This window comes from Hyperolius riggenbachi, chromosome 11 (genome assembly GCF_040937935.1).
Source record: "Hyperolius riggenbachi isolate aHypRig1 chromosome 11, aHypRig1.pri, whole genome shotgun sequence".
In the NCBI taxonomy this organism is placed as follows: Eukaryota; Metazoa; Chordata; class Amphibia; order Anura; family Hyperoliidae; genus Hyperolius; species Hyperolius riggenbachi.
In genome coordinates, this window is record NC_090656.1 from 119534491 (window position 1) to 119553263 (window position 18773).

The 18773-nt window shown below is 41.9% G+C and overlaps 1 protein-coding gene across 1 annotated transcript in view; it reads right to left on the reverse strand.

Moving 5' to 3' along the window:
* The window catches only part of LOC137537859 (mucin-5B-like), a gene marked incomplete at its 5' end in the record, with an annotated part of 285507 nt that overhangs the window by 169371 nt on the left and 97363 nt on the right, over positions 1–18773 (reverse strand). Inside the window, 2 exons of the mRNA XM_068259809.1 lie at positions 1404–1644; positions 13195–13205. Coding sequence (XP_068115910.1) covers positions 1404–1644; positions 13195–13205 — 252 coding nt within the window. The remainder of the gene's footprint in view (positions 1–1403; positions 1645–13194; positions 13206–18773) is intronic.

The following is an 18773-nucleotide window of genomic DNA, read 5'->3' on the forward strand; positions in this document are numbered from 1 at the left end:
GTTTGCCAGGCGTTTTTGTTACAGAAGCTGTTCAGTAACAGCTTTCACTGTAACAATATGTGCAATCTGCTACACAAAAATGCACCCAAAACTGCTAGGTATGTTTAGAAAACCTCTCTAGTAATTTTGAGTGTGGAGTCGCACTTGCTTGGCTTCCATCAATTCCAGATGGTCAGGTGTGCAGATCTAATAGTCCCGGACACCATGGGACTCAAACTGTGGCAAATGAAGAGAAAGATCCGCACCACCTTCAGAAAAGCTTAGTCTGTTTTATTGGAAAAAAACATACAAATTTAAAAAGAACTTTAAGGCAGGACAGTCCACTGTTTCGGGCTCCTGGAGGTGTGACTAGATATGTAAATAGGCTGTTTCCCATCAGGTCCTCTAATTAGTATATACTCAGTGATTGGTTGTTTCTCTGTATATATGTTGGTGTTTTTGTATGTTACTTCAGAACTAGGCAGCATGAAGATGGGCAGGAGCCCGAAACAGTGGACTGTCCTGCCTTAAAGTTCTTTTTAAATTTGTATGTTTTTTTCCAATAAAACAGACTAAGCTTTTCTGAAGGTGGTGCGGATCTCTCTTCATTTGCCATAGAAAACCTCTCTAAACATACCTAGAATCGCTCTGAAATCAGCTCCAAAAACCGCTAGCGTTTTGTGGATCTGCTAGCGGTTTTGGTGTGCACTGGGCCTTACTCTGTCTGTGTATCATTGCCCACCCTACTCCCAGTCTTCAGACACTCCCACCCAGATTTGCAGGAGAAAGTGCATGATAAATATTGGCCAATCAGAGAGGAACAGAGATGTTGAGGGGGAAAACAGAAGGGAAAGAGGCTTCAGCCAATCAGGCTGCATTAGTTATGTCTGAGGGGAAAGAAGAAAAAACAAAAACCCAGCATGCTCTGCAACTTCCTTTGTGCGGCAGATGTACCAAATAAAATCAAGGGAAACTGGGCAATGATGATTACTGGGGAATGATGGTTTATGGAGAAGGAAAGTAAGAGTGATTTTTAACTTTTGGATTTGCCTGGTTAGCATCATGATTACTTGTTTACCAGATAATAATAAAGAATTGCTTTTATGCCTGACAGTTACACTTTAAAATGTTCTGTTCCTTTGGGGAGTAGTGGTAGTTGGCTTTCAGTGGTGGTGAGTTGGTAATGAACACTTACCATTTCATTCTCTAGAAAGATGCAGGATGTCAGCAGAATGGCATGGCACGTCAAAAGCAGAAGCATTTACTCATCACAAAACTCAGCTACCAAGCACTATCCCCCCATTACCTTTCCCTTTGAAGGCAGTTGGTTTTATTCAGCATAGTTGGGGATCAGCATCTAATGATTAACACATGTAGCATAATTACACAACAGAGCCATGCTTGTTGGGCTTTTCCATACTCACCAGAGTACTCCATTTTGTGGAACTGTCTGGCCATTGAGTAGTGGCAGCCCATTTGAATAACATGGACAAGTAGATGCAGGAACACATACATTGTTGTCATTCAGATAAAAGCCTTTCTTACATGTGCAGCCAGGTAATGGGCTAAAGTGGATACTGCAGGTAACGTCATAGCCAGCAAGAGAACGACACGAGGGCTTGCAAGAAGTTATTGAATAGCTTAAAACCTGGGTTGTAGAACAAACTGGCATAGATGTGCCTAGGAAACAAAAAGGGTATAACAATTTTATAAAAATGATGTGTGGAAGACTAGCGTAAGAATAAAGCAACGAGAGTTGGCAAAGTTAAAAATGTACATTTTGGAAAACATCTTTACCATGAGGCTCGTTTAAAAACCAAAAACACTTGCTGCAGTTACTACATCTGGTTGCTTTAACACAACTAATGATTCACTAAACTTTCAGTAATCCCACTAAACTCTCCCTGGTTCTTATTGAGGGCTTGGGTACCACCATCTCCAGCAACCTTAGGTGGGAAGCAAATGCCACCAAAACACAGAAAAAGTCCCGACAACGCCTGTTCTTGTATGGTATGCAAGTGCCTCCTTTAGGGACAAACAATCTACAGAGAGTCATCAAAGCCGCTGAGATCATCGGGTCCCCCCTCCCATCTCTAGACATCCTGCACCTCTCTAGACTGCAATCCAGGGTGGTCAGGATTGCAAAAGACCCCTCCCACCCCAACAACCTTCACCTCAACCTACTCACATCGGCTTGGGACCATCTCCACCAGGACTGACAGGCACAGGAACGCTTACTTTTCCCCAGCTTTCCTGGCCGTCATGTCCTGCAACCCCCCCCCCCCCCCCCAACACACACACACACACACACACACACACAATCTAGAAATTACCCATATCTAGAAATCCCCATGAGAAATGTAAGCTAACCCCATAGTGAATTGTTAAATTGTCATGCTGTAATATGTGTCATGTGTTCCCATGTATTCCCATGTATGCACTTCTGCCCTTGAAAGTCTACTGCTCTGTCTGTGCCAACCATAATTCCTTGTACATTACCCTGTACTTGGCGAATAAAGTCTATTCTGATCAAAGCAAAAACTTATTTTAGTGATGGTGATCTATTTTGGGAAATTTTGTTTCACCACAATTCATTTTTGCGGCATTTTCACATTGTCACACAAGTGAAAATATCTGCTTCACACAGATAAAAATACATGTGAAAATACATGGGCATGCAAAAACACATTTAAAATTCTAATTTTCTATAAAAAATACATCTTACGAAAATGTATCATGTTTTCACACGGATTTTAAGTCAGGTAAAAATGCAAATATTGATGTTAAATTGACTGTTGAGAATTTGAGGCAACAGAAGAAATCGACTGGGTCTCTACCTGGATTTAGCAAGTATAGCTCAATTTATTAGTGGCACCATAGCCATAAAACTGCTCATTGTTTTGGTATGCAGGCCTTTGTCAAGTGCTGCTAACAAAGACCTGCATGCCTAAATGTTGTGGAGTTTTGTGGCTAGGGTACCATTAATAAATTGATCTATAATTGCTAAATCCAGGTAGAGACCCAGTTCATTTCTTTTGTTGCCTTGAGTTTTTGCACTGTGTGGGTTCCAGATGCAGGCTGATCGACTCCCTGGTACTCGAAAGCTGTTGGTAGTTTGAGCACTGGGAAAGTCTTGTTCATGGTGATGAGAATCTGAGCTCATCCCTAACCTTTACAACCTAATAGTAGCAGGGAACTTTTTAATCCAACCCATATTTGCTGATTTAATGACTTCCGGTGTCCTCCGTTACTCTTCAGCCTTTCTGTCATTACATGTCGAAATTAACATTTAAACATTTGGTCAAAAGTCTGCCCACACTTTCTCATTCAATAGCTTTTCTTATGATTTGCTACATAGTAGTTTAATCATTTCACACCTAGATCAGTTTCCTCTTATAGACAAGAGCAGTTTTGATATTTTACCTATGTTCTTTTGTAATCAGTAATAACTTTATCACTATTCACAGGCTCGGTCCACCTATGAGGCCAAGTGAGGTGACTTCCTCAGGCAGCAGAAGTTTGGGGGCAGCACCAGGCAGAAACAGGAAGTGAACAGATTGCCTGGCCAATCTATACTGCAGGCAATTGTACCTGACTAACCTATACTGGGGGCACCTGTACCTAGCTATCAATAGTGGGGGTACCTATACCTGGCTACCTACCTATACTGAAGGAGTTTTTTGGGAGCTCACCGAAGCTATAACAAGCAGTGCAATTTGTCAGGTGCTGTGCGATCATTGCAATTTGGGGTGGGGGAGCGCATCCTCACAAGTTTGCCTCAGGCAGCAAAAAGTCTAGAACCAGCCCTGACTATTTATGACACCTTAGTAATCCCATATAACAGTGCAGTCCAACTTCGCGGCCATGGAGGGTCATTTTTTTTTTTTACAGACCACATGGTGGAGGCCCCCTCCCCCCCCCCGAAAAAAATATATAGCAACAGTTTCCCCACTAAATGCAATTATAGTGATAGCGGATTTCTCCACAAAATGCAATCAGATTGGCCACAGATTTCCCCACAAATTGCAACCAGATTGGCAGCAGATTTCCCCACAAATTGCAACCAGATTGGCAGCAGATTTCCCCACAAATTGCAACCAGATTGGTAGCAGATTTCCCCACAAATTGCAATCAGATTGGCCGCATATTTCCCCACAAAATGCAATTAGATTGGTGGCAGATTTCCTCACAAAATGCAACCAAATTGGCAGCAGATTTCCCCACAAAATGCAATCAGATTGGCAGCATATTTCCCTACAAAAGAGTGATAGCATATTTCCCCACGAAGTGCAACCAGATTGGCCGCAGATTTCCCCACAAAATGCAATCAGATTGGCCGCAGATTTCCCCACAAAATGCATTTAGAGTGATAAGAGATTTCTCCACAAAGTGCAACAAGATTGGCAGCAGATTTCCCTACAAATTGCAATCAGATTGGCAGCAGATTTTGCCACAAAATGCAATTATTGTGATAGCAGATTTCCCCACAGTTGCAACCACATTGGCAGCAGATTTTACCACAAAATGCAATTAGAGTGATTGCAGATTTCCCCACAAAAGTGCAACCAGATTGGCAGCAGATTTCGCCACAAAATGCAATCAGAGTTGCCACATATTTCCCCACAAAATGCAATCAGATTGGTGGCAGATTTCACCACAAAATGCAATCAGATTGGCAGCATATTTCCCCACAAAAGAGTGATAGCATATTTCCCCACGAAGTGCAACCAGATTTGCAGCAGATTTCCCCACAAAATGCAATCAGATTGGCTGCAGATTTCCTCACAATTGCAACCAGATTGGCCGCAGATTTGCCCACAAAAAGCAATCAGATTGGAAGCAGATTTCCCCACAAAGTGCAACCAAATTGGCAGCAGATTTTTACCACAAAACGCAATCAGATTGGCTGCAGATTTGCCCACAACATACAATCAGATTGGCCGCAGATTTGTCCACAAAATGCAATCAGATTGGAAGCAGATTTCCCCACAATGTGCAACCAAATTGCATTTTGTGGGGAAGTCTGCGGCCAATCAGCCTGGCTGCAGATTTCTCCATAAACCCTTCCCTCATGCTGCAGCTGCTGCAATGTAAATCACCCCCCCCCCTTATTCTCCCCTGTGCTGCCGCTGCTTAATGTTAATATTTACACTCCCCCCCCCTCATTCTCTCCCATGCTGCCACCTCTAACACACCTCAAATCGGTGGCGGGCATGAGATCAGAACCAGCCAGATCGGCACATAGCAGCCGCACAGTGAATTTAAATGCAGGAAGTGACATCATCAGTCACGTCCAGCATTTAAAGTCCCCCGTGCGGCTGCTATATGCTGGTCTGGCTGGTTCCTATCTTCTGCCCGCCGCCGATCTGAGGTGTGTTAGAGGTGGAGGGATGAGAACAGGGGTAAATAATTACATTCCAGAAGCCGCAGTATGGGGGAGAGGGTTTTTAAAAAAAAAAAAGTCCTCTGTGCTGCCACAGCATGAAGCAAGCGGCAGGGGGGCCGCAGCAGGAGGCCTCAGCACTGCTATATAATAAAACCCCTGTGTCTATGCATCGTGTGTGTGTGTGTGTGTGTGTGTGTGTGTGTGTGTGTGTGTGTGTGTGTGTGTGTGTGTGTGTGTGTGTGTTTCCCTGCTTCCAGACCTGACAGTTTGCTGTCTGTGAACCTCATTGTATTGCATTGTGGGAAACAATAACTGCCAAGCAAGCAACGTGATCCTGTGTGCATATAATTCAGACAGCGGTGGGGGCTTGGCAAGTAGTACACGTCTGTGCGCGCATTGTGGGTGGTAGCCGCCGTGGCCTAGCACCAGTTTTATTTTTTAACAGGCGGGCCTTTTTACTAGTACTGTATATTCTTTTTTTTTTTTTTTTTTCAGGACAAACTAAACTTTGACTGCTTTTTTAAAAAAAAAAGTGCTACTGTAGACAAACCCTGAGTCAGTTTGGCTATTTATCCCATAAAATGTAAATGTAGACCTCGATTCATCATTGTCTTTGCAATAACTTTTTCCAGTTTGTTAAATTACCAAATGCAAAGTTTATCGATTTCTAGTTGTATTCATCAAGGTTTTTCCGCATTCGGTGTGACTTCGATGAAATATCGTTAAGCATTCGGTAATGTGTCGATATTTCCATTTTACAGCGGTAATTTACCACAAGGCCATAAGATTCCCGTGGAGTTGTGGGTAAAAAGGCAGTCCGAATAGTGCTTAACACCTGGACCAGGATTCTGAAAGTGGCTTGGGACAATCCCACAATTTCGCCAGCTACGGCTTGATAGAAACCCTTTCTGAAAAAATGTAGTGCAGCTAACAATTTAGTTAACCTTGGCACTGCCTGTGTTCTTTTACAAGATGATTCAAGAGAAATGCCGATGTCCTGGTATAGCAAAGAAATCCATTCTCTTGCAAATTGATATGGTTCTAGACCTTATTCTTGCCCTTCTGCATCTTTGAATCACTCTCAGCTGATACATAACCACTTCAAATGGCTCCATCTTCTCTGTCAGCAATGATCTGACAGGAATAACGACAGAGCAGTGAAGGAGATAACTAATCCTAAATTTAACGCTAAACCACACCCACTTTCATTTTCATGAATTACACTTTCTTCCGTTTAATTGCATCATTAGCGAATGATTACCGAATGCTCGCTAACAGCTGTAGATACCTTTGATGAATCCTGAAATCAACTTATCAAATTCGGTATTTTACAGAGCTGTCGCTAATTGATTCGATAAGTCTTGATGAATCGAGGCCGTAGTTTTTGTTTTCTTTTTCTAGCATTGCCAGTATATGAATATAAAAGATGAAATAGTGGAACGCAGCCTGACCAAGCATCCATAGGGCACATAACGGCCGTCGTATGCTCCCTTCAGTGCCAGTCAACCACCTCTGCTCCCATGGCTGCACCATATACATACACATAGGCAGATGTAACAAGCAGTATGACATGTATTCTGTACCACATTCAATAAACCACTACTGGATGGATGGAAGGTGCACATGCTTGTTTCTTCTATTTGTACCCAAATATGAAGACAAAAAAGCTGGGCATCAGGTCAAGTAAGGGAGAGAGCCAATTGCTGCAGGAACCAAAAAAGGGTGAGACTTGCTTACAGCAAGTTTACAGCTTTTTCTGCTGCCAATCACTGCTGATCTCTGCTGGGTGTAGAGGGGAGGGGTAAAAACCCCTAGTCAGTGCCACACTTGGGCAATAGGTGATAAGCACAGGCTTGTGCTAGAACATGTACTGTCCTCATCAGCACTGGAAACAATCACATCCTTCTGCCACAACTATTGGCTGTAACGATTGTGGAACTTTCCCCGTGATCAGCGCACAACGCGTGCACTGACACGGCGGAAATCCTCCACAAGCGTATAATTTGCAGGAACCCAGCAAAAGGTGCTACGCACCCGTAGAGGGAAAATTCCTGTCGGCAGATGGTGCTGGGGAGTGCAGAGGAACCAATCCTCTGTACCTCCACAAATGCCAGACAGGAATTGTACGAAACGCAGAACGCAATCACAAGAGAGGCAATTGCGAATGAGAATGAGCAAAGGGACAGGTTGTATGTGTGTGCGCCAATCCAGTCGCCACCCCGCGACCGCACACACACAACAGCAGATATGAAATAGGAACGCGATCGCGAGAGGTGCAATCGCCAGACGAGACACAAGGCAGATCAGGACAGAATACGAGGTTAGCAAAGGCACAGCAAATAATACAATGAGGAGATACGGAAAATAACAAACGCTAGCTAACCGCGAATACCGCACTTATTCGCAACAGTGCACGCGGTTATGCGCGGTCTCCACGTGATAAGCACAATAGAGACAAGCACGCCTAACTAACCATTAACAGACACACATGAAACAGAGGACGCGAGCGCTTGCTTAACGGTTACCTCACCGAGCCTGCAGCAAGCATAGCAGACAGACACACGAAAACAGGGACAAGCGAGAGATAGGATCCACAGCACTAGCGAAAAGTGGCTAGCGCGATCCAAGTACAGAGTAGCAGAACAGAAGGATCCCCAGCGCTAGCGAAAAGTAGCTAGTGCGATCCCAGGAGACAGAACAGAAGGATCCCCAGCGCGAGCGAAAAGTAGCTAGCGCGATCCCAGGAGACAGAACAGAAGAGATAGCTGGTAGCAACCGCTGCACCAGCTATACTCCAAGAACAGAGATCAGAACCATTTCCTGTCGACCACCATAGTGACAGGACAATGGCAACAGGCAAGACAAGACAGAACAGGCAATACAGATAATACAATCCTAACTGCACTAGGGAAATCTGCCTAGCGCAGATTCAGGAATTACTGATGTTCAAACAGAGAGCAAGGCTGACACCCCACCAGGAGTGTTACATAGGACGAAATCCTTATGAACAGCGAAGCATTGTGGGAAAGACATAGTACTTATGGTACACGCCTCCAATGAATGTGGCCAGGCAATTTGCATGACAACGTATGCAAATTCCTCTGCAAGCACAAGCTGCAAAACTGACAGAAGCTCTTCTTTCCAGAGTCCTGCAGCATGCAAATCAAAACAATGGTCAAAAAGCTGCCTGCCTGCACAGGCAGCTGAGCAAATCATCACATTGGCAGAGAGGACATGATTATACTGTAGAGCGGGTACAAGTGGTTAATATTGAAGGCATTAAATATATGAATGGGGCACATGGAATTATCAAGTAAACAAAAAGTGTTAATCAATCCAGAATAAGATTTATATTTAGGAAATTGTCAGAGTAGTAACCTTTGGTTTGGTGACAGCTTTGAACATTCTTGACTTTCTCTTAATAATCTTCATGTAGTAGTGATCTGGAATAGTCTAAAGGCTCATACACACATCAGACCATAGTCTTTGGAAAATGAAAGATCACAGACCAATGTTACCCCCTTCCATGTAGTATGAGAGCCATACCTACACAGTCTATTCTATGGAGCTGAACTTCCCATCTTTGCAAGATGCTGCACACAAAGATGCTGTAGACATTAAAAAGATCAGTATCTGCAAAAGATCTGTTCCTGCAAAAGATCCGTTCCTGCAAAATGCATTCATAGTCTATAATATCTGCAGATCATCATACACACCTTGTTTAACAGACATTCGTCTGCAGATCAGATCCACCAGGATGGATTTTCAGATCTGCAGATTGTCTGATCTGCAGATGAATGTCAGTTAAACAAGGTGTGTATGATGATCTGCAGATCTCATAGATTATGAATGCAATTTGCAGGAACGGATCTTTAGCAGGAACAGATCTTTTGCAGATACTGATCTTTTGTGTCTGTACAGCATGTTTGTGTGCAGAATCTTGCAAAGATTTCTGTCTGATGGGGAGTTCAGCTCCATAGAAAAGACTGTGAAGGTATGGCTCTCATACTACATGGAAGGGGGTAAAATTGGTCTGTGATTTTTCTTTTTCAAAAGACTATGGTCTGATGTGTGTATGTGGCCAAAGAGTCTTAAAGAAGTTTCCAGAGCCATTGAGAACTTGTTGGATGCTTTACTTTTACTCGTCAGTCCAGCTCATCTAAAAACTCATCTGATCTCAACGAGATAAAAACAGGGAACACCAAGAGCCCCAATAGTGTAATTCGTACTGGACAAGGTGGCAATAAGTTTGTATTGCTAGATACTCACAAGTCAGGGTCACCAGCAGGCAACCACTGTAAAGGCAGGTGGGGAGATTGTCCTGACCCCACTCAGGATTAAGAAGTCGCTCTCTGTAGACAGGAAGAAAGGGTAGCAACCCTCCACCAAGGGTGGACTCAAAATTGTATACAATGAACAGAGGAGCCAAAAGTATAAGATTAGATTAAATGAGCTTAAAAACCAACTTAAATGGCAAAATTGAAGGAGGAAGTGGTGGTCTTACCTCCCTCAAGCAGACACGAAAACGACTGTTATTCAGACAGTCAAACACATTTATTAGGAACTCCAAAAAGAAACGCAACGCGTTTTGCAGGTTCAACCCCGCTTCATCAGGCAATATAGGGAGGAGTATCAAACTGAAAATGCCAGAGACCAAAGTATGAATACACTCGTACAATCATAAATGTGTTATTATATAATATTCAAAAATAGTGATTTCAATATAATAAACTGAGTTCAAATGCAAAACTATGGATTAAATATATAAGGTAAGCCCATGATTTAATTAATTTCAGAATAAATGTATCTTGGAAAAACACATATACATAGCCCAACATGGTAATGCATATGGTTCCCTCAATTAACTCAATAAATTGAGTTCAAATGCAAAACTATGGATTTTGTATATTCAGTATGTCAATAATAAAACAAATCTCAGAACAAATGTATCTCGGAACAACCCATAGCCAAACATGGCAATGCAGAGAAATTGCAGCAAATGAGTGATTGTTTTAACTGATCTAATGCAACATCCATGTGCAGCATATGGATTGAAGTAGTAGGTGTTTAATAGTAAATAATAGTGTATTCAATATCAGGTATTTGTCCTGGATAAGGAGTGACTAAACTAAAAGTAATAAAGGTTTTGCTGGTATCACTCTAAGGATGTGTAAAGCATAATTATACAAACTAGGAGTCAAGATTCCAAAAGATGTAGCAAAGTGACTTACCAATCTGCACAAGGATTCAAATTAAGCGCCTCTGTAATGAAAGAGCAAGCCATAGCAGCTTAAATAGGTGTTGGGTGAGTATGGGCCAATCAGGGGCTGCCATGTGGACAGTATGGACAGGCCAGTGATGTAACTAGTAATGTAATGCTGCTGGGCGGGGAAGGAAGAGGGGAGAAGAAAAAAAAAAAGGGAATTGTGTTTGAAAAATTCTTAACTGAGGAATGGTAACCTCAGTGGTAAGCATGACCAGATCTGGTAAAATAGTACTAAGGTCGGGGCTTCATTGCCTAATGTCGATAGACACAACAACAACAACATTTGCATAGATCATCCAATAAATATCCAATAAAATTATATATAAGATAAAAAATATAAAAAGATATAAAATTAATTGATACATATATAAAAATGAATAGTTACCTAAATTAGAAAAGAATACCTAAAAAGAAGAAAAATGGGAGGGGGGGGGGGGAAGGAAGGGGATTTTAGGGGGGAAGGGGGGCGGGACAAGAAGGAGGAGGAGAGGAGGGGGGAGGGTTTGGGAAATAAGGGAGTTGTTGACTGTCAACAGCTGTTTGGACTGACAATTTAGTATAAAGCCAATTATATGAACAAATTATATACAGTGCATATCATATAACATCATATAAAAATTATAAAAATGTAAATATAAAATATAGAAAGAATTAAGAGAGAGGACTAGTTAAAAAGTCTTAAAGGGAATGTGGATAGTAATAATTCAATAGATTTTTTCTAAAACTTCGTTGAGACCCTCAGGAACTAGCGTCCTGAGGGTTTGGATCCAGTACATCTTCAATTTTTTCAGTTTGTCATAGGCCGCTGGTTCTGTTGCATTAATTTCATCTATTAGGGTGATGGTGAAGGTGCTGGGGTCCCCGTGGTGAATCTGGTGGAAGTGACGTGAAACACTGTGCAGGGGGAATTTGTTAAGAATATTTCTTTTGTGTTGGCCTATTCTGCTACGTGCCTCCTGTGTGGTTCTGCCTACGTACTGGAGACGGCAGGCACAAGAGATCAGATAAATGATGAATTTGGATTGGCAAGATATACGTCTTTTTATACTATATTGGATACCAGTGGTATTGGACATGAAAGTGGAGGTGTTCAGTACAAATGTACATGCTGCGCAACGGGTCTGGCTGCAGGACCATGAGCCTGGCATCGGTGGATTGGAAACAGGTGTATGGTTAGTTTTATTGAAATGTAGTTTGCTGGGAGCTAAAAGGTTACGAAGGTTTGGGGCTCGTCTATATGTGATGAGGGGACGGGTGGGTAATATTGGTTTAAGGTATGGATCCTGGAGGAGAATTTCCCAGCGTTTTTGTAATATAGAGTTTATGCCTTGATGTTCTTTGCAATATCTGGTTATGAATCTAGGTGGGGGTTGTTGGGGACATCGGTGCTGGGTATGTTCTGGGTGGTGGGGGGCGGTATTTTGGCTTTGTGTCTGGCATCGCGAATACGTTTTTTAGGATAATTTTCTATCTGAAAATTTCTTAGTTAGGATGTCGGATCGTATATTGTAATCGTGTGAGTCGGTGCAATTCCTGAAGATACGTTGAAACTGATTGTAGGGAGTATTCTGGGTCCAGGGGCGATGGTGAAAGCTGTTAAAATGTATGAAATTATTGGCATCTACGGTTTTAAAAAAAGTTTTTGTTTTGATTTTGTCATGTTCTATAAAGATGCTTAAGTCAAGAAAATCGATGGAGGTGGGGTGATGTTGGGAAGTGAAATGGAGGCCGGCTTTATTGCTGTTGAGGAATGTTATGAAGGAGGGGATAAGTGTGGTGTCGCCCTTCCAAATGAAAAACAGGTCATCAATATATCGTTTATAGAGTATAATGTTATCTTTAAAAGGATGGTCATTCTGGAATAGTTGTAATTCTATGTAACCCATTGTAAGATTTGCATACGAGGGGGCAAATGAACTGCCCATCGCAGTGCCGCTGATCTGGTGGTAATATTTATCATTAAATGAGAAAATATTATTGTTCAAGATAAATTCTGTACATTGTAAGAGGAACTGTTGTTGGTCGTATGGCATAGAGGGAACTGTAGAAAGGTAGAATTGTATGGCTGTTAGGCCAAACTGGTGGGGAATGTTAGTATATAGTGATGTAATATCGCAGGTGAGCCAGTGATAATCCAGGGACCAAGAGGTGTGGGTTAGCAGCTGTATGAGGTGATATGAATCTTTGAGATATGAGGGTAGATTGGTGACTATAGGCTGTAGGTGTCGGTCAATGAAGCGGGAAAGGTTGCTGGTCATGGAGTCGATGCTGGAGATAATGGGTCGGGTGGTTTCTGGAGATTTTTATGAATCTTGGGGAGATAATAGAAGAACGGGGTTTTGGGGTGGTGATTAAGAATAAAATTGCGTTCATTTTTTGTAATGATGTCTTGTAGTAAGGCCTGGTTGATGAAATCTTTCAAAATTGTGTTTATTGTCTCGGTTGGGTCAGAAGAAAGGGAATTATAGTGTTTAGGATCATTAAGAAGTCTATCTGATTCTTCCAAGTAATCTGAACGGTTGAGGAGGACAATGCCTCCCCCTTTGTCTGCCGGTTTGATAACCAATTGATGGTCTTTGAGGAGTGATTTGAGGGCGGAGTTCTCTTTGGGAGTAAGGTTGGGTTTAAAGGTGGGGGTGTATTGTTGTAGGGATTGCAGATCATCTAGGACTAGGGAATAGAAAGTGGAAATAAAGTTGTCCTTGGAAGCTGTGGAGTAAAACCGGGATTTACCCCTCAAATGAGTGTTGATGTATTTCTCTACTTGGATTTCGTTCTCATCTATTGTGATTATGGGTAAAAGGTCGTTGTTGGTGATAATCATGGAGGCGGATAGAGGGAGGGTGGAATTCTTTTTGATGGCGAAATGCCTTTTCAGGGTCAACTTTCTAATGTATGTATTAAGGTCTGTAAATAGTTCAAACATATTTGTAGAGTTCAGGGGGCAAAACGAAAGGCCTTTATTTAGTAGGGTTATTTCATGTTGAGTTAGTGTATGATTCGACAGATTAAAGATGCATTTGGTGGGTTGATCAGGAGGTATTAGTGGTGGGTTCTTATTCTTTTTGTTTGTTCCTCTTCCCCTGGTGCCCCTCTTTCTGTGACCAGGACGAGTGGAGCTGGTTGGGTTTAACCGGGGTGGTGGGTCCCGGTTTTACCCCACAGCTTCCAAGGGCAACTTTATTTCCACTTTCTATTCCCTAGTCCTAGATGATCTGCAATCCCTACAACAATACACCCCCACCATTAAACCCAACCTTACTCCCAAAGAGAACTCGCCCTCAAATCACTCCTCAAAGACCATCAATTGGTTATCAAACCGGCAGACAAAGGGGGAGGCATTGTCCTCCTCAACCGTTCAGATTACTTGGAAGAATCAGATAGACTTCTTAATGATCCTAAATACTATAATTCCCTTTCTTCTGACCCCACCGAGACAATAAACAAAATTTTGAAAGATTTCATCAACCAGGCCTTACTAGTAACAAGACATCATTACAAAAAATGAACGCAATTTTATTCTTAATCACCACCCCAAAACCCAGTTCTTCTAAAAAATCTCCAGAAACCATCCGGTAGACCCATTATCTCCGGCATCGACTCCATGACCAGCAACCTTTCCCGCTTCATTGACCGACACCTACAGCCTATAGTCACCAATCTACCCTCATATCTCAAAGATTCATATCACCTCATACAGCTGCTAACCCACACCTCTTGGTTCCTGGATTATCACTGGCTCACCTGCGATATTACATCACTATATACTAACATTCCAGACCAGTTTAGCCTAACAGCCATACAATTCTACCTTTCTACAGTTCCCTCTATGCCATACGACCAACAACAGTTCCTGTTACAATGTACAGAATTTATCTTGAACAGTAATATTTTCTCATTTAATGATAAATATTACCACCAGATCAGCGGCACAGCGATGGGCAGTTCATTTGCCCCATCATATGCAAATCTTACAATGGGTTACATAGAATTACAACTATTCCAGAATGACCATCCTTTTAAAGATAACATTATACTCTATAAACTATATATTGATGACCTGTTTTTCATTTGGAAGGGCGACGCCACACTTATCCCCTCCTTCATAACATTCCTCAACAGCAATAAAGCCGGCCTCCATTTCACTTCCCAACATCACCCCACCTCCATCGATTTTCTTGACTTAAAGGACTTACAAGGCGAGCATTGAAAAAAAAGTTAAGTACCTCATGTCCTTTGTAGTCCTTAAGGCAGACTATCGGCGCCTTCCTTTCAACTGACTAGAGCTCGGATCAGCGAATCCACTCTGCATTGCCAGCCCCGACCCTGCCCCGGGTCACCTTATCAGACGGGCGACTAGAATCGCCGCTTTAAAAGTTCCAGCGTCTGCACACTTCTCTTAGCCCAGTGCGGCTGCGCAGGTATTCTGTGATGTGTGCGGCCGTCCTCGCTCCTATCACTCTGTTGTACGTCATGTGGGCGTGACCACAAGACCGCCCACATGACATGAATGATGTAAAAGTCAGCCGCGCCCCCTCAGCAGAGACGAGCAGCGCTGAGGGACGCAAGACGTGACTTGTCATATACTTGCGCTGACACTTTTTTTGAAGAGTACTTAATCTACTTACTAGCGTCTGATAAGGCGACCCGGGGCAGGGTCGGGGCTGGCAATGCAGAGTCGATTCGCTGATCCGAGCTCCAGTCAGTTGAAAGGAAGGCGCCGATAGTCTGCCCTAAGGACTACAAAGGACATGAGGTACTTAACTTTTTTTTCAATGCTCGCCTCGTAAGTCCTTTAAGCATCTTTATAGAACATGACAAAATCAAAACAAAAACTTTTTTTTAAAACCGTAGATGCCAATAATTTCATACATTTTAACAGCTTTCACCATCGCCCCTGGACCCAGAATACTCCCTACAATCAGTTTCAACGTATCTTCAGGAATTGCACCGACTCACACGATTACAATATACAATCCGACATCCTAACTAAGAAATTTTCAGATAGAAAATATCCTAAAAAACTTATTCGCGATGCCAGACACAAAGCCAAAATACCGCCCCCCACCACCCAGAACATACCCAGCACCGATGTCCCCAACAACCCCCCACCTAGATTCATAACCAGATATTGCAAAGAACATCAAGGCATAAAATCTATATTACAAAAACGCTGGGAAATTCTCCTCCAGGATCCATACCTTAAACCAATATTACCCACCCGTCCCCTCATCACATATAGACGAGCCCCAAACCTTCGTAACCTTTTAGCTCCCAGCAAACTACGTTGCAATAAAACTAACCATACACCTGTTTCCAATCCACCGATGCCAGGCTCATGGTCCTGCAGGCAGACCCGTTGCGCATCATGTACATTTGTACTGAACACCTCCACTTTCATGTCCAATACCACTGGTATCCAATATAGTATAAAAAGACGTACATCTTGCCAATCCAAATTCATCATTTATCTGATCTCTTGTGCCTGCCGTCTCCAGTACGTAGGCAGAACCACACAGGAGGCACGTAGCAGAATAGGCCAACACAAAAGAAATATTCTTAACAAATTCCCCCTGCACAGTGTTTCACGTCACTTCCACCAGATTCACCACGGGGACCCCAGCACCTTCACCCTAATAGATGAAATTAATGCAACAGAACCAGCGGCCTATGACAAACTGAAAAAATTGGAGATGTACTGGATCCAAACCCTCAGGACGCTAGTTCCTGAGGGTCTCAACGAAGTTTTAGAAAAAATCTATTGAATTATTACTATCCACATTCCGTTAAGACTTTTTAACTAGTCCTCTCTCTTAATTCTTTCTATATTTTATATTTACATTTTTATAATTTTTATATGATGTTATATGATATGCACTGTATATAATTTGTTCATATAATTGGCTTTATACTAAATTGTCAGTCCAAACAGCTGTTGACAGTCAACAACTCCCTTATTTCCCAAACCCTCCCCCCTCCTCTCCTCCTCCTTCTTGTCCCGCCCCCCTTCCCCCCTAAAATCCCCTTCCTTCCCCCCCCCCCCCTCCCATTTTTCTTCTTTTTAGGTATTCTTTTCTAATTTAGGTAACTATTCATTTTTATATATGTATCAATTAATTTTATATCTTTTTATATTTTTTATCTTATATATAATTTTATTGGATATTTATTGGATGATCTATGCAAATGTTGTTGTTGTTGTTGTGTCTATATCTACATTAGGCAATGAAGCCCTGACCTTAGTACTATATTACCAGATCTGGTCATGCTTACCACTGAGGTTACCATTCCTCAGTTAAGAATTTTTCAAACACAATTCCCTTTTTTTTTCTTTTTTTTTCTCCCCTCTTCCTTCCCCATCCAGCAGCATTACATCACTGGTTACATCACTGGCCTGTCCACACTGTCCACATGGCAGCCCCTGATTGGCCCATACTCACCCAACACCTATTTAAGCTGCTATGGCTTGCTCTTTCATTACAGAGGCGCTTAATTTGAATCCTTGTGCAGATTGGTAAGTCACTTTGCTACATCTTTTGGAATCTTGACTCCTAGTTTGTATAATTATGCTTTACACATCCTTAGAGTGATACCAGCAAAACCTTTATTACTTTTAGTTTAGTCACTCCTTATCCAGGACAAATACCTGATATTGAATACACTATTATTTACTATTAAACACCTACTACTTCAATCCATATGCTGCACATGGATGTTGCATTAGATCAGTTAAAACAATCACTCATTTGCTGCAATTTCTCTGCATTGCCATGTTTGGCTATGGGTTGTTCCGAGATACATTTGTTCTGAGATTTGTTTTATTATTGACATACTGAATATACAAAATCCATAGTTTTGCATTTGAACTCAATTTATTGAGTTAATTGAGGGAACCATATGCATTACCATGTTGGGCTATGTATATGTGTTTTTCAAGATACATTTATTCTGAAATTAATTGAATCATGGGCTTACCTTATATATTTAATCCATAGTTTTGCATTCGAGCTCAGTTTATTATATTGAAATAACTATTTTTGAATATTATATAATAACACATTTATGATTGTATGAGTGTATTCATACTTTGGTCTCTGGCATTTTCAGTTTGATACTCCTCCCTATATTGCCTGATGAAGCGGGGTTGAACCTGCGAAACGCGTTGCATTTCTTTTTGTAGTTCCTAATAAATGTGTTTGACTGTCTGAATCGCAGTCGTTGTCGTGTCTGCTTGAGGGAGGTAAGACCACCACTTCCTCCTTCAATTTTGCCATTTAAGTTGGTTTTTAAGCTCATTAAATCTAATCTTATACTTTTGGCGCCTCTGTTCATTGTATACAATCATCTGATCTCAAAAGGGTTTAGGTTTGGTAATTGTGGAGGCAGCATTCCGCTACTCTTCTTCTTGGTCAAATAATCTTACATAGCCTGGAGATGTGTTTGGGGTCAAAGCAAATGATGGTCCCACTAAGAGCAAACTAGATAGAATAGCATGTCACTGCTAGGGATGCTCATTCGGATTCCTCGGAAATGCAATTTCCGAAATTCCGATCGGAAATTGCATTTCCGCATCGGAATGCGGAAATCGGTAACACAAGTGCCGTAGGCGGATTTCCGCCGGAAATCGCGGAATTTCCGCCGTAAAATCGCGGAAATTCCGCCCGACTTTAACACCAATTTTCTCAAAAACTAGAAGGTCTTTTTGAAAACTTTTTTTGCATCTTGTTCACAAGATTCAGTTTAATAAACCCTGAACATTTGGATTTTTACTGTAATGTAAAATGCAGAAAATCTGCATCTGCCTGTTTTCTGCATTTAACATTACAGTAAAAATCCGCCGACTTTAGCGGTTAATAACAAACCCCCCGTAAGTCCTAGAAACACCAAATTTTCAGGGTTTATCAAACAGAATCTTCTGAACAAGATGCAAAAAAAAGTTTTCAAAAAGACTTTATAGTTTTTGAGAAAATAGATGTTAAAGTCAGGCGGAATTTCCACGATTTCCGGCGGAAATTCCGCATTGGAATGCGGAAATTGGTAGCGGAAAGCGGAATCGGTAATTGGTACATGACGGAATGCGGATTTACCACGGAATTGGAAATTGGCATTCCGACCATCCCTAGTCACTGCAGAACGCTATGG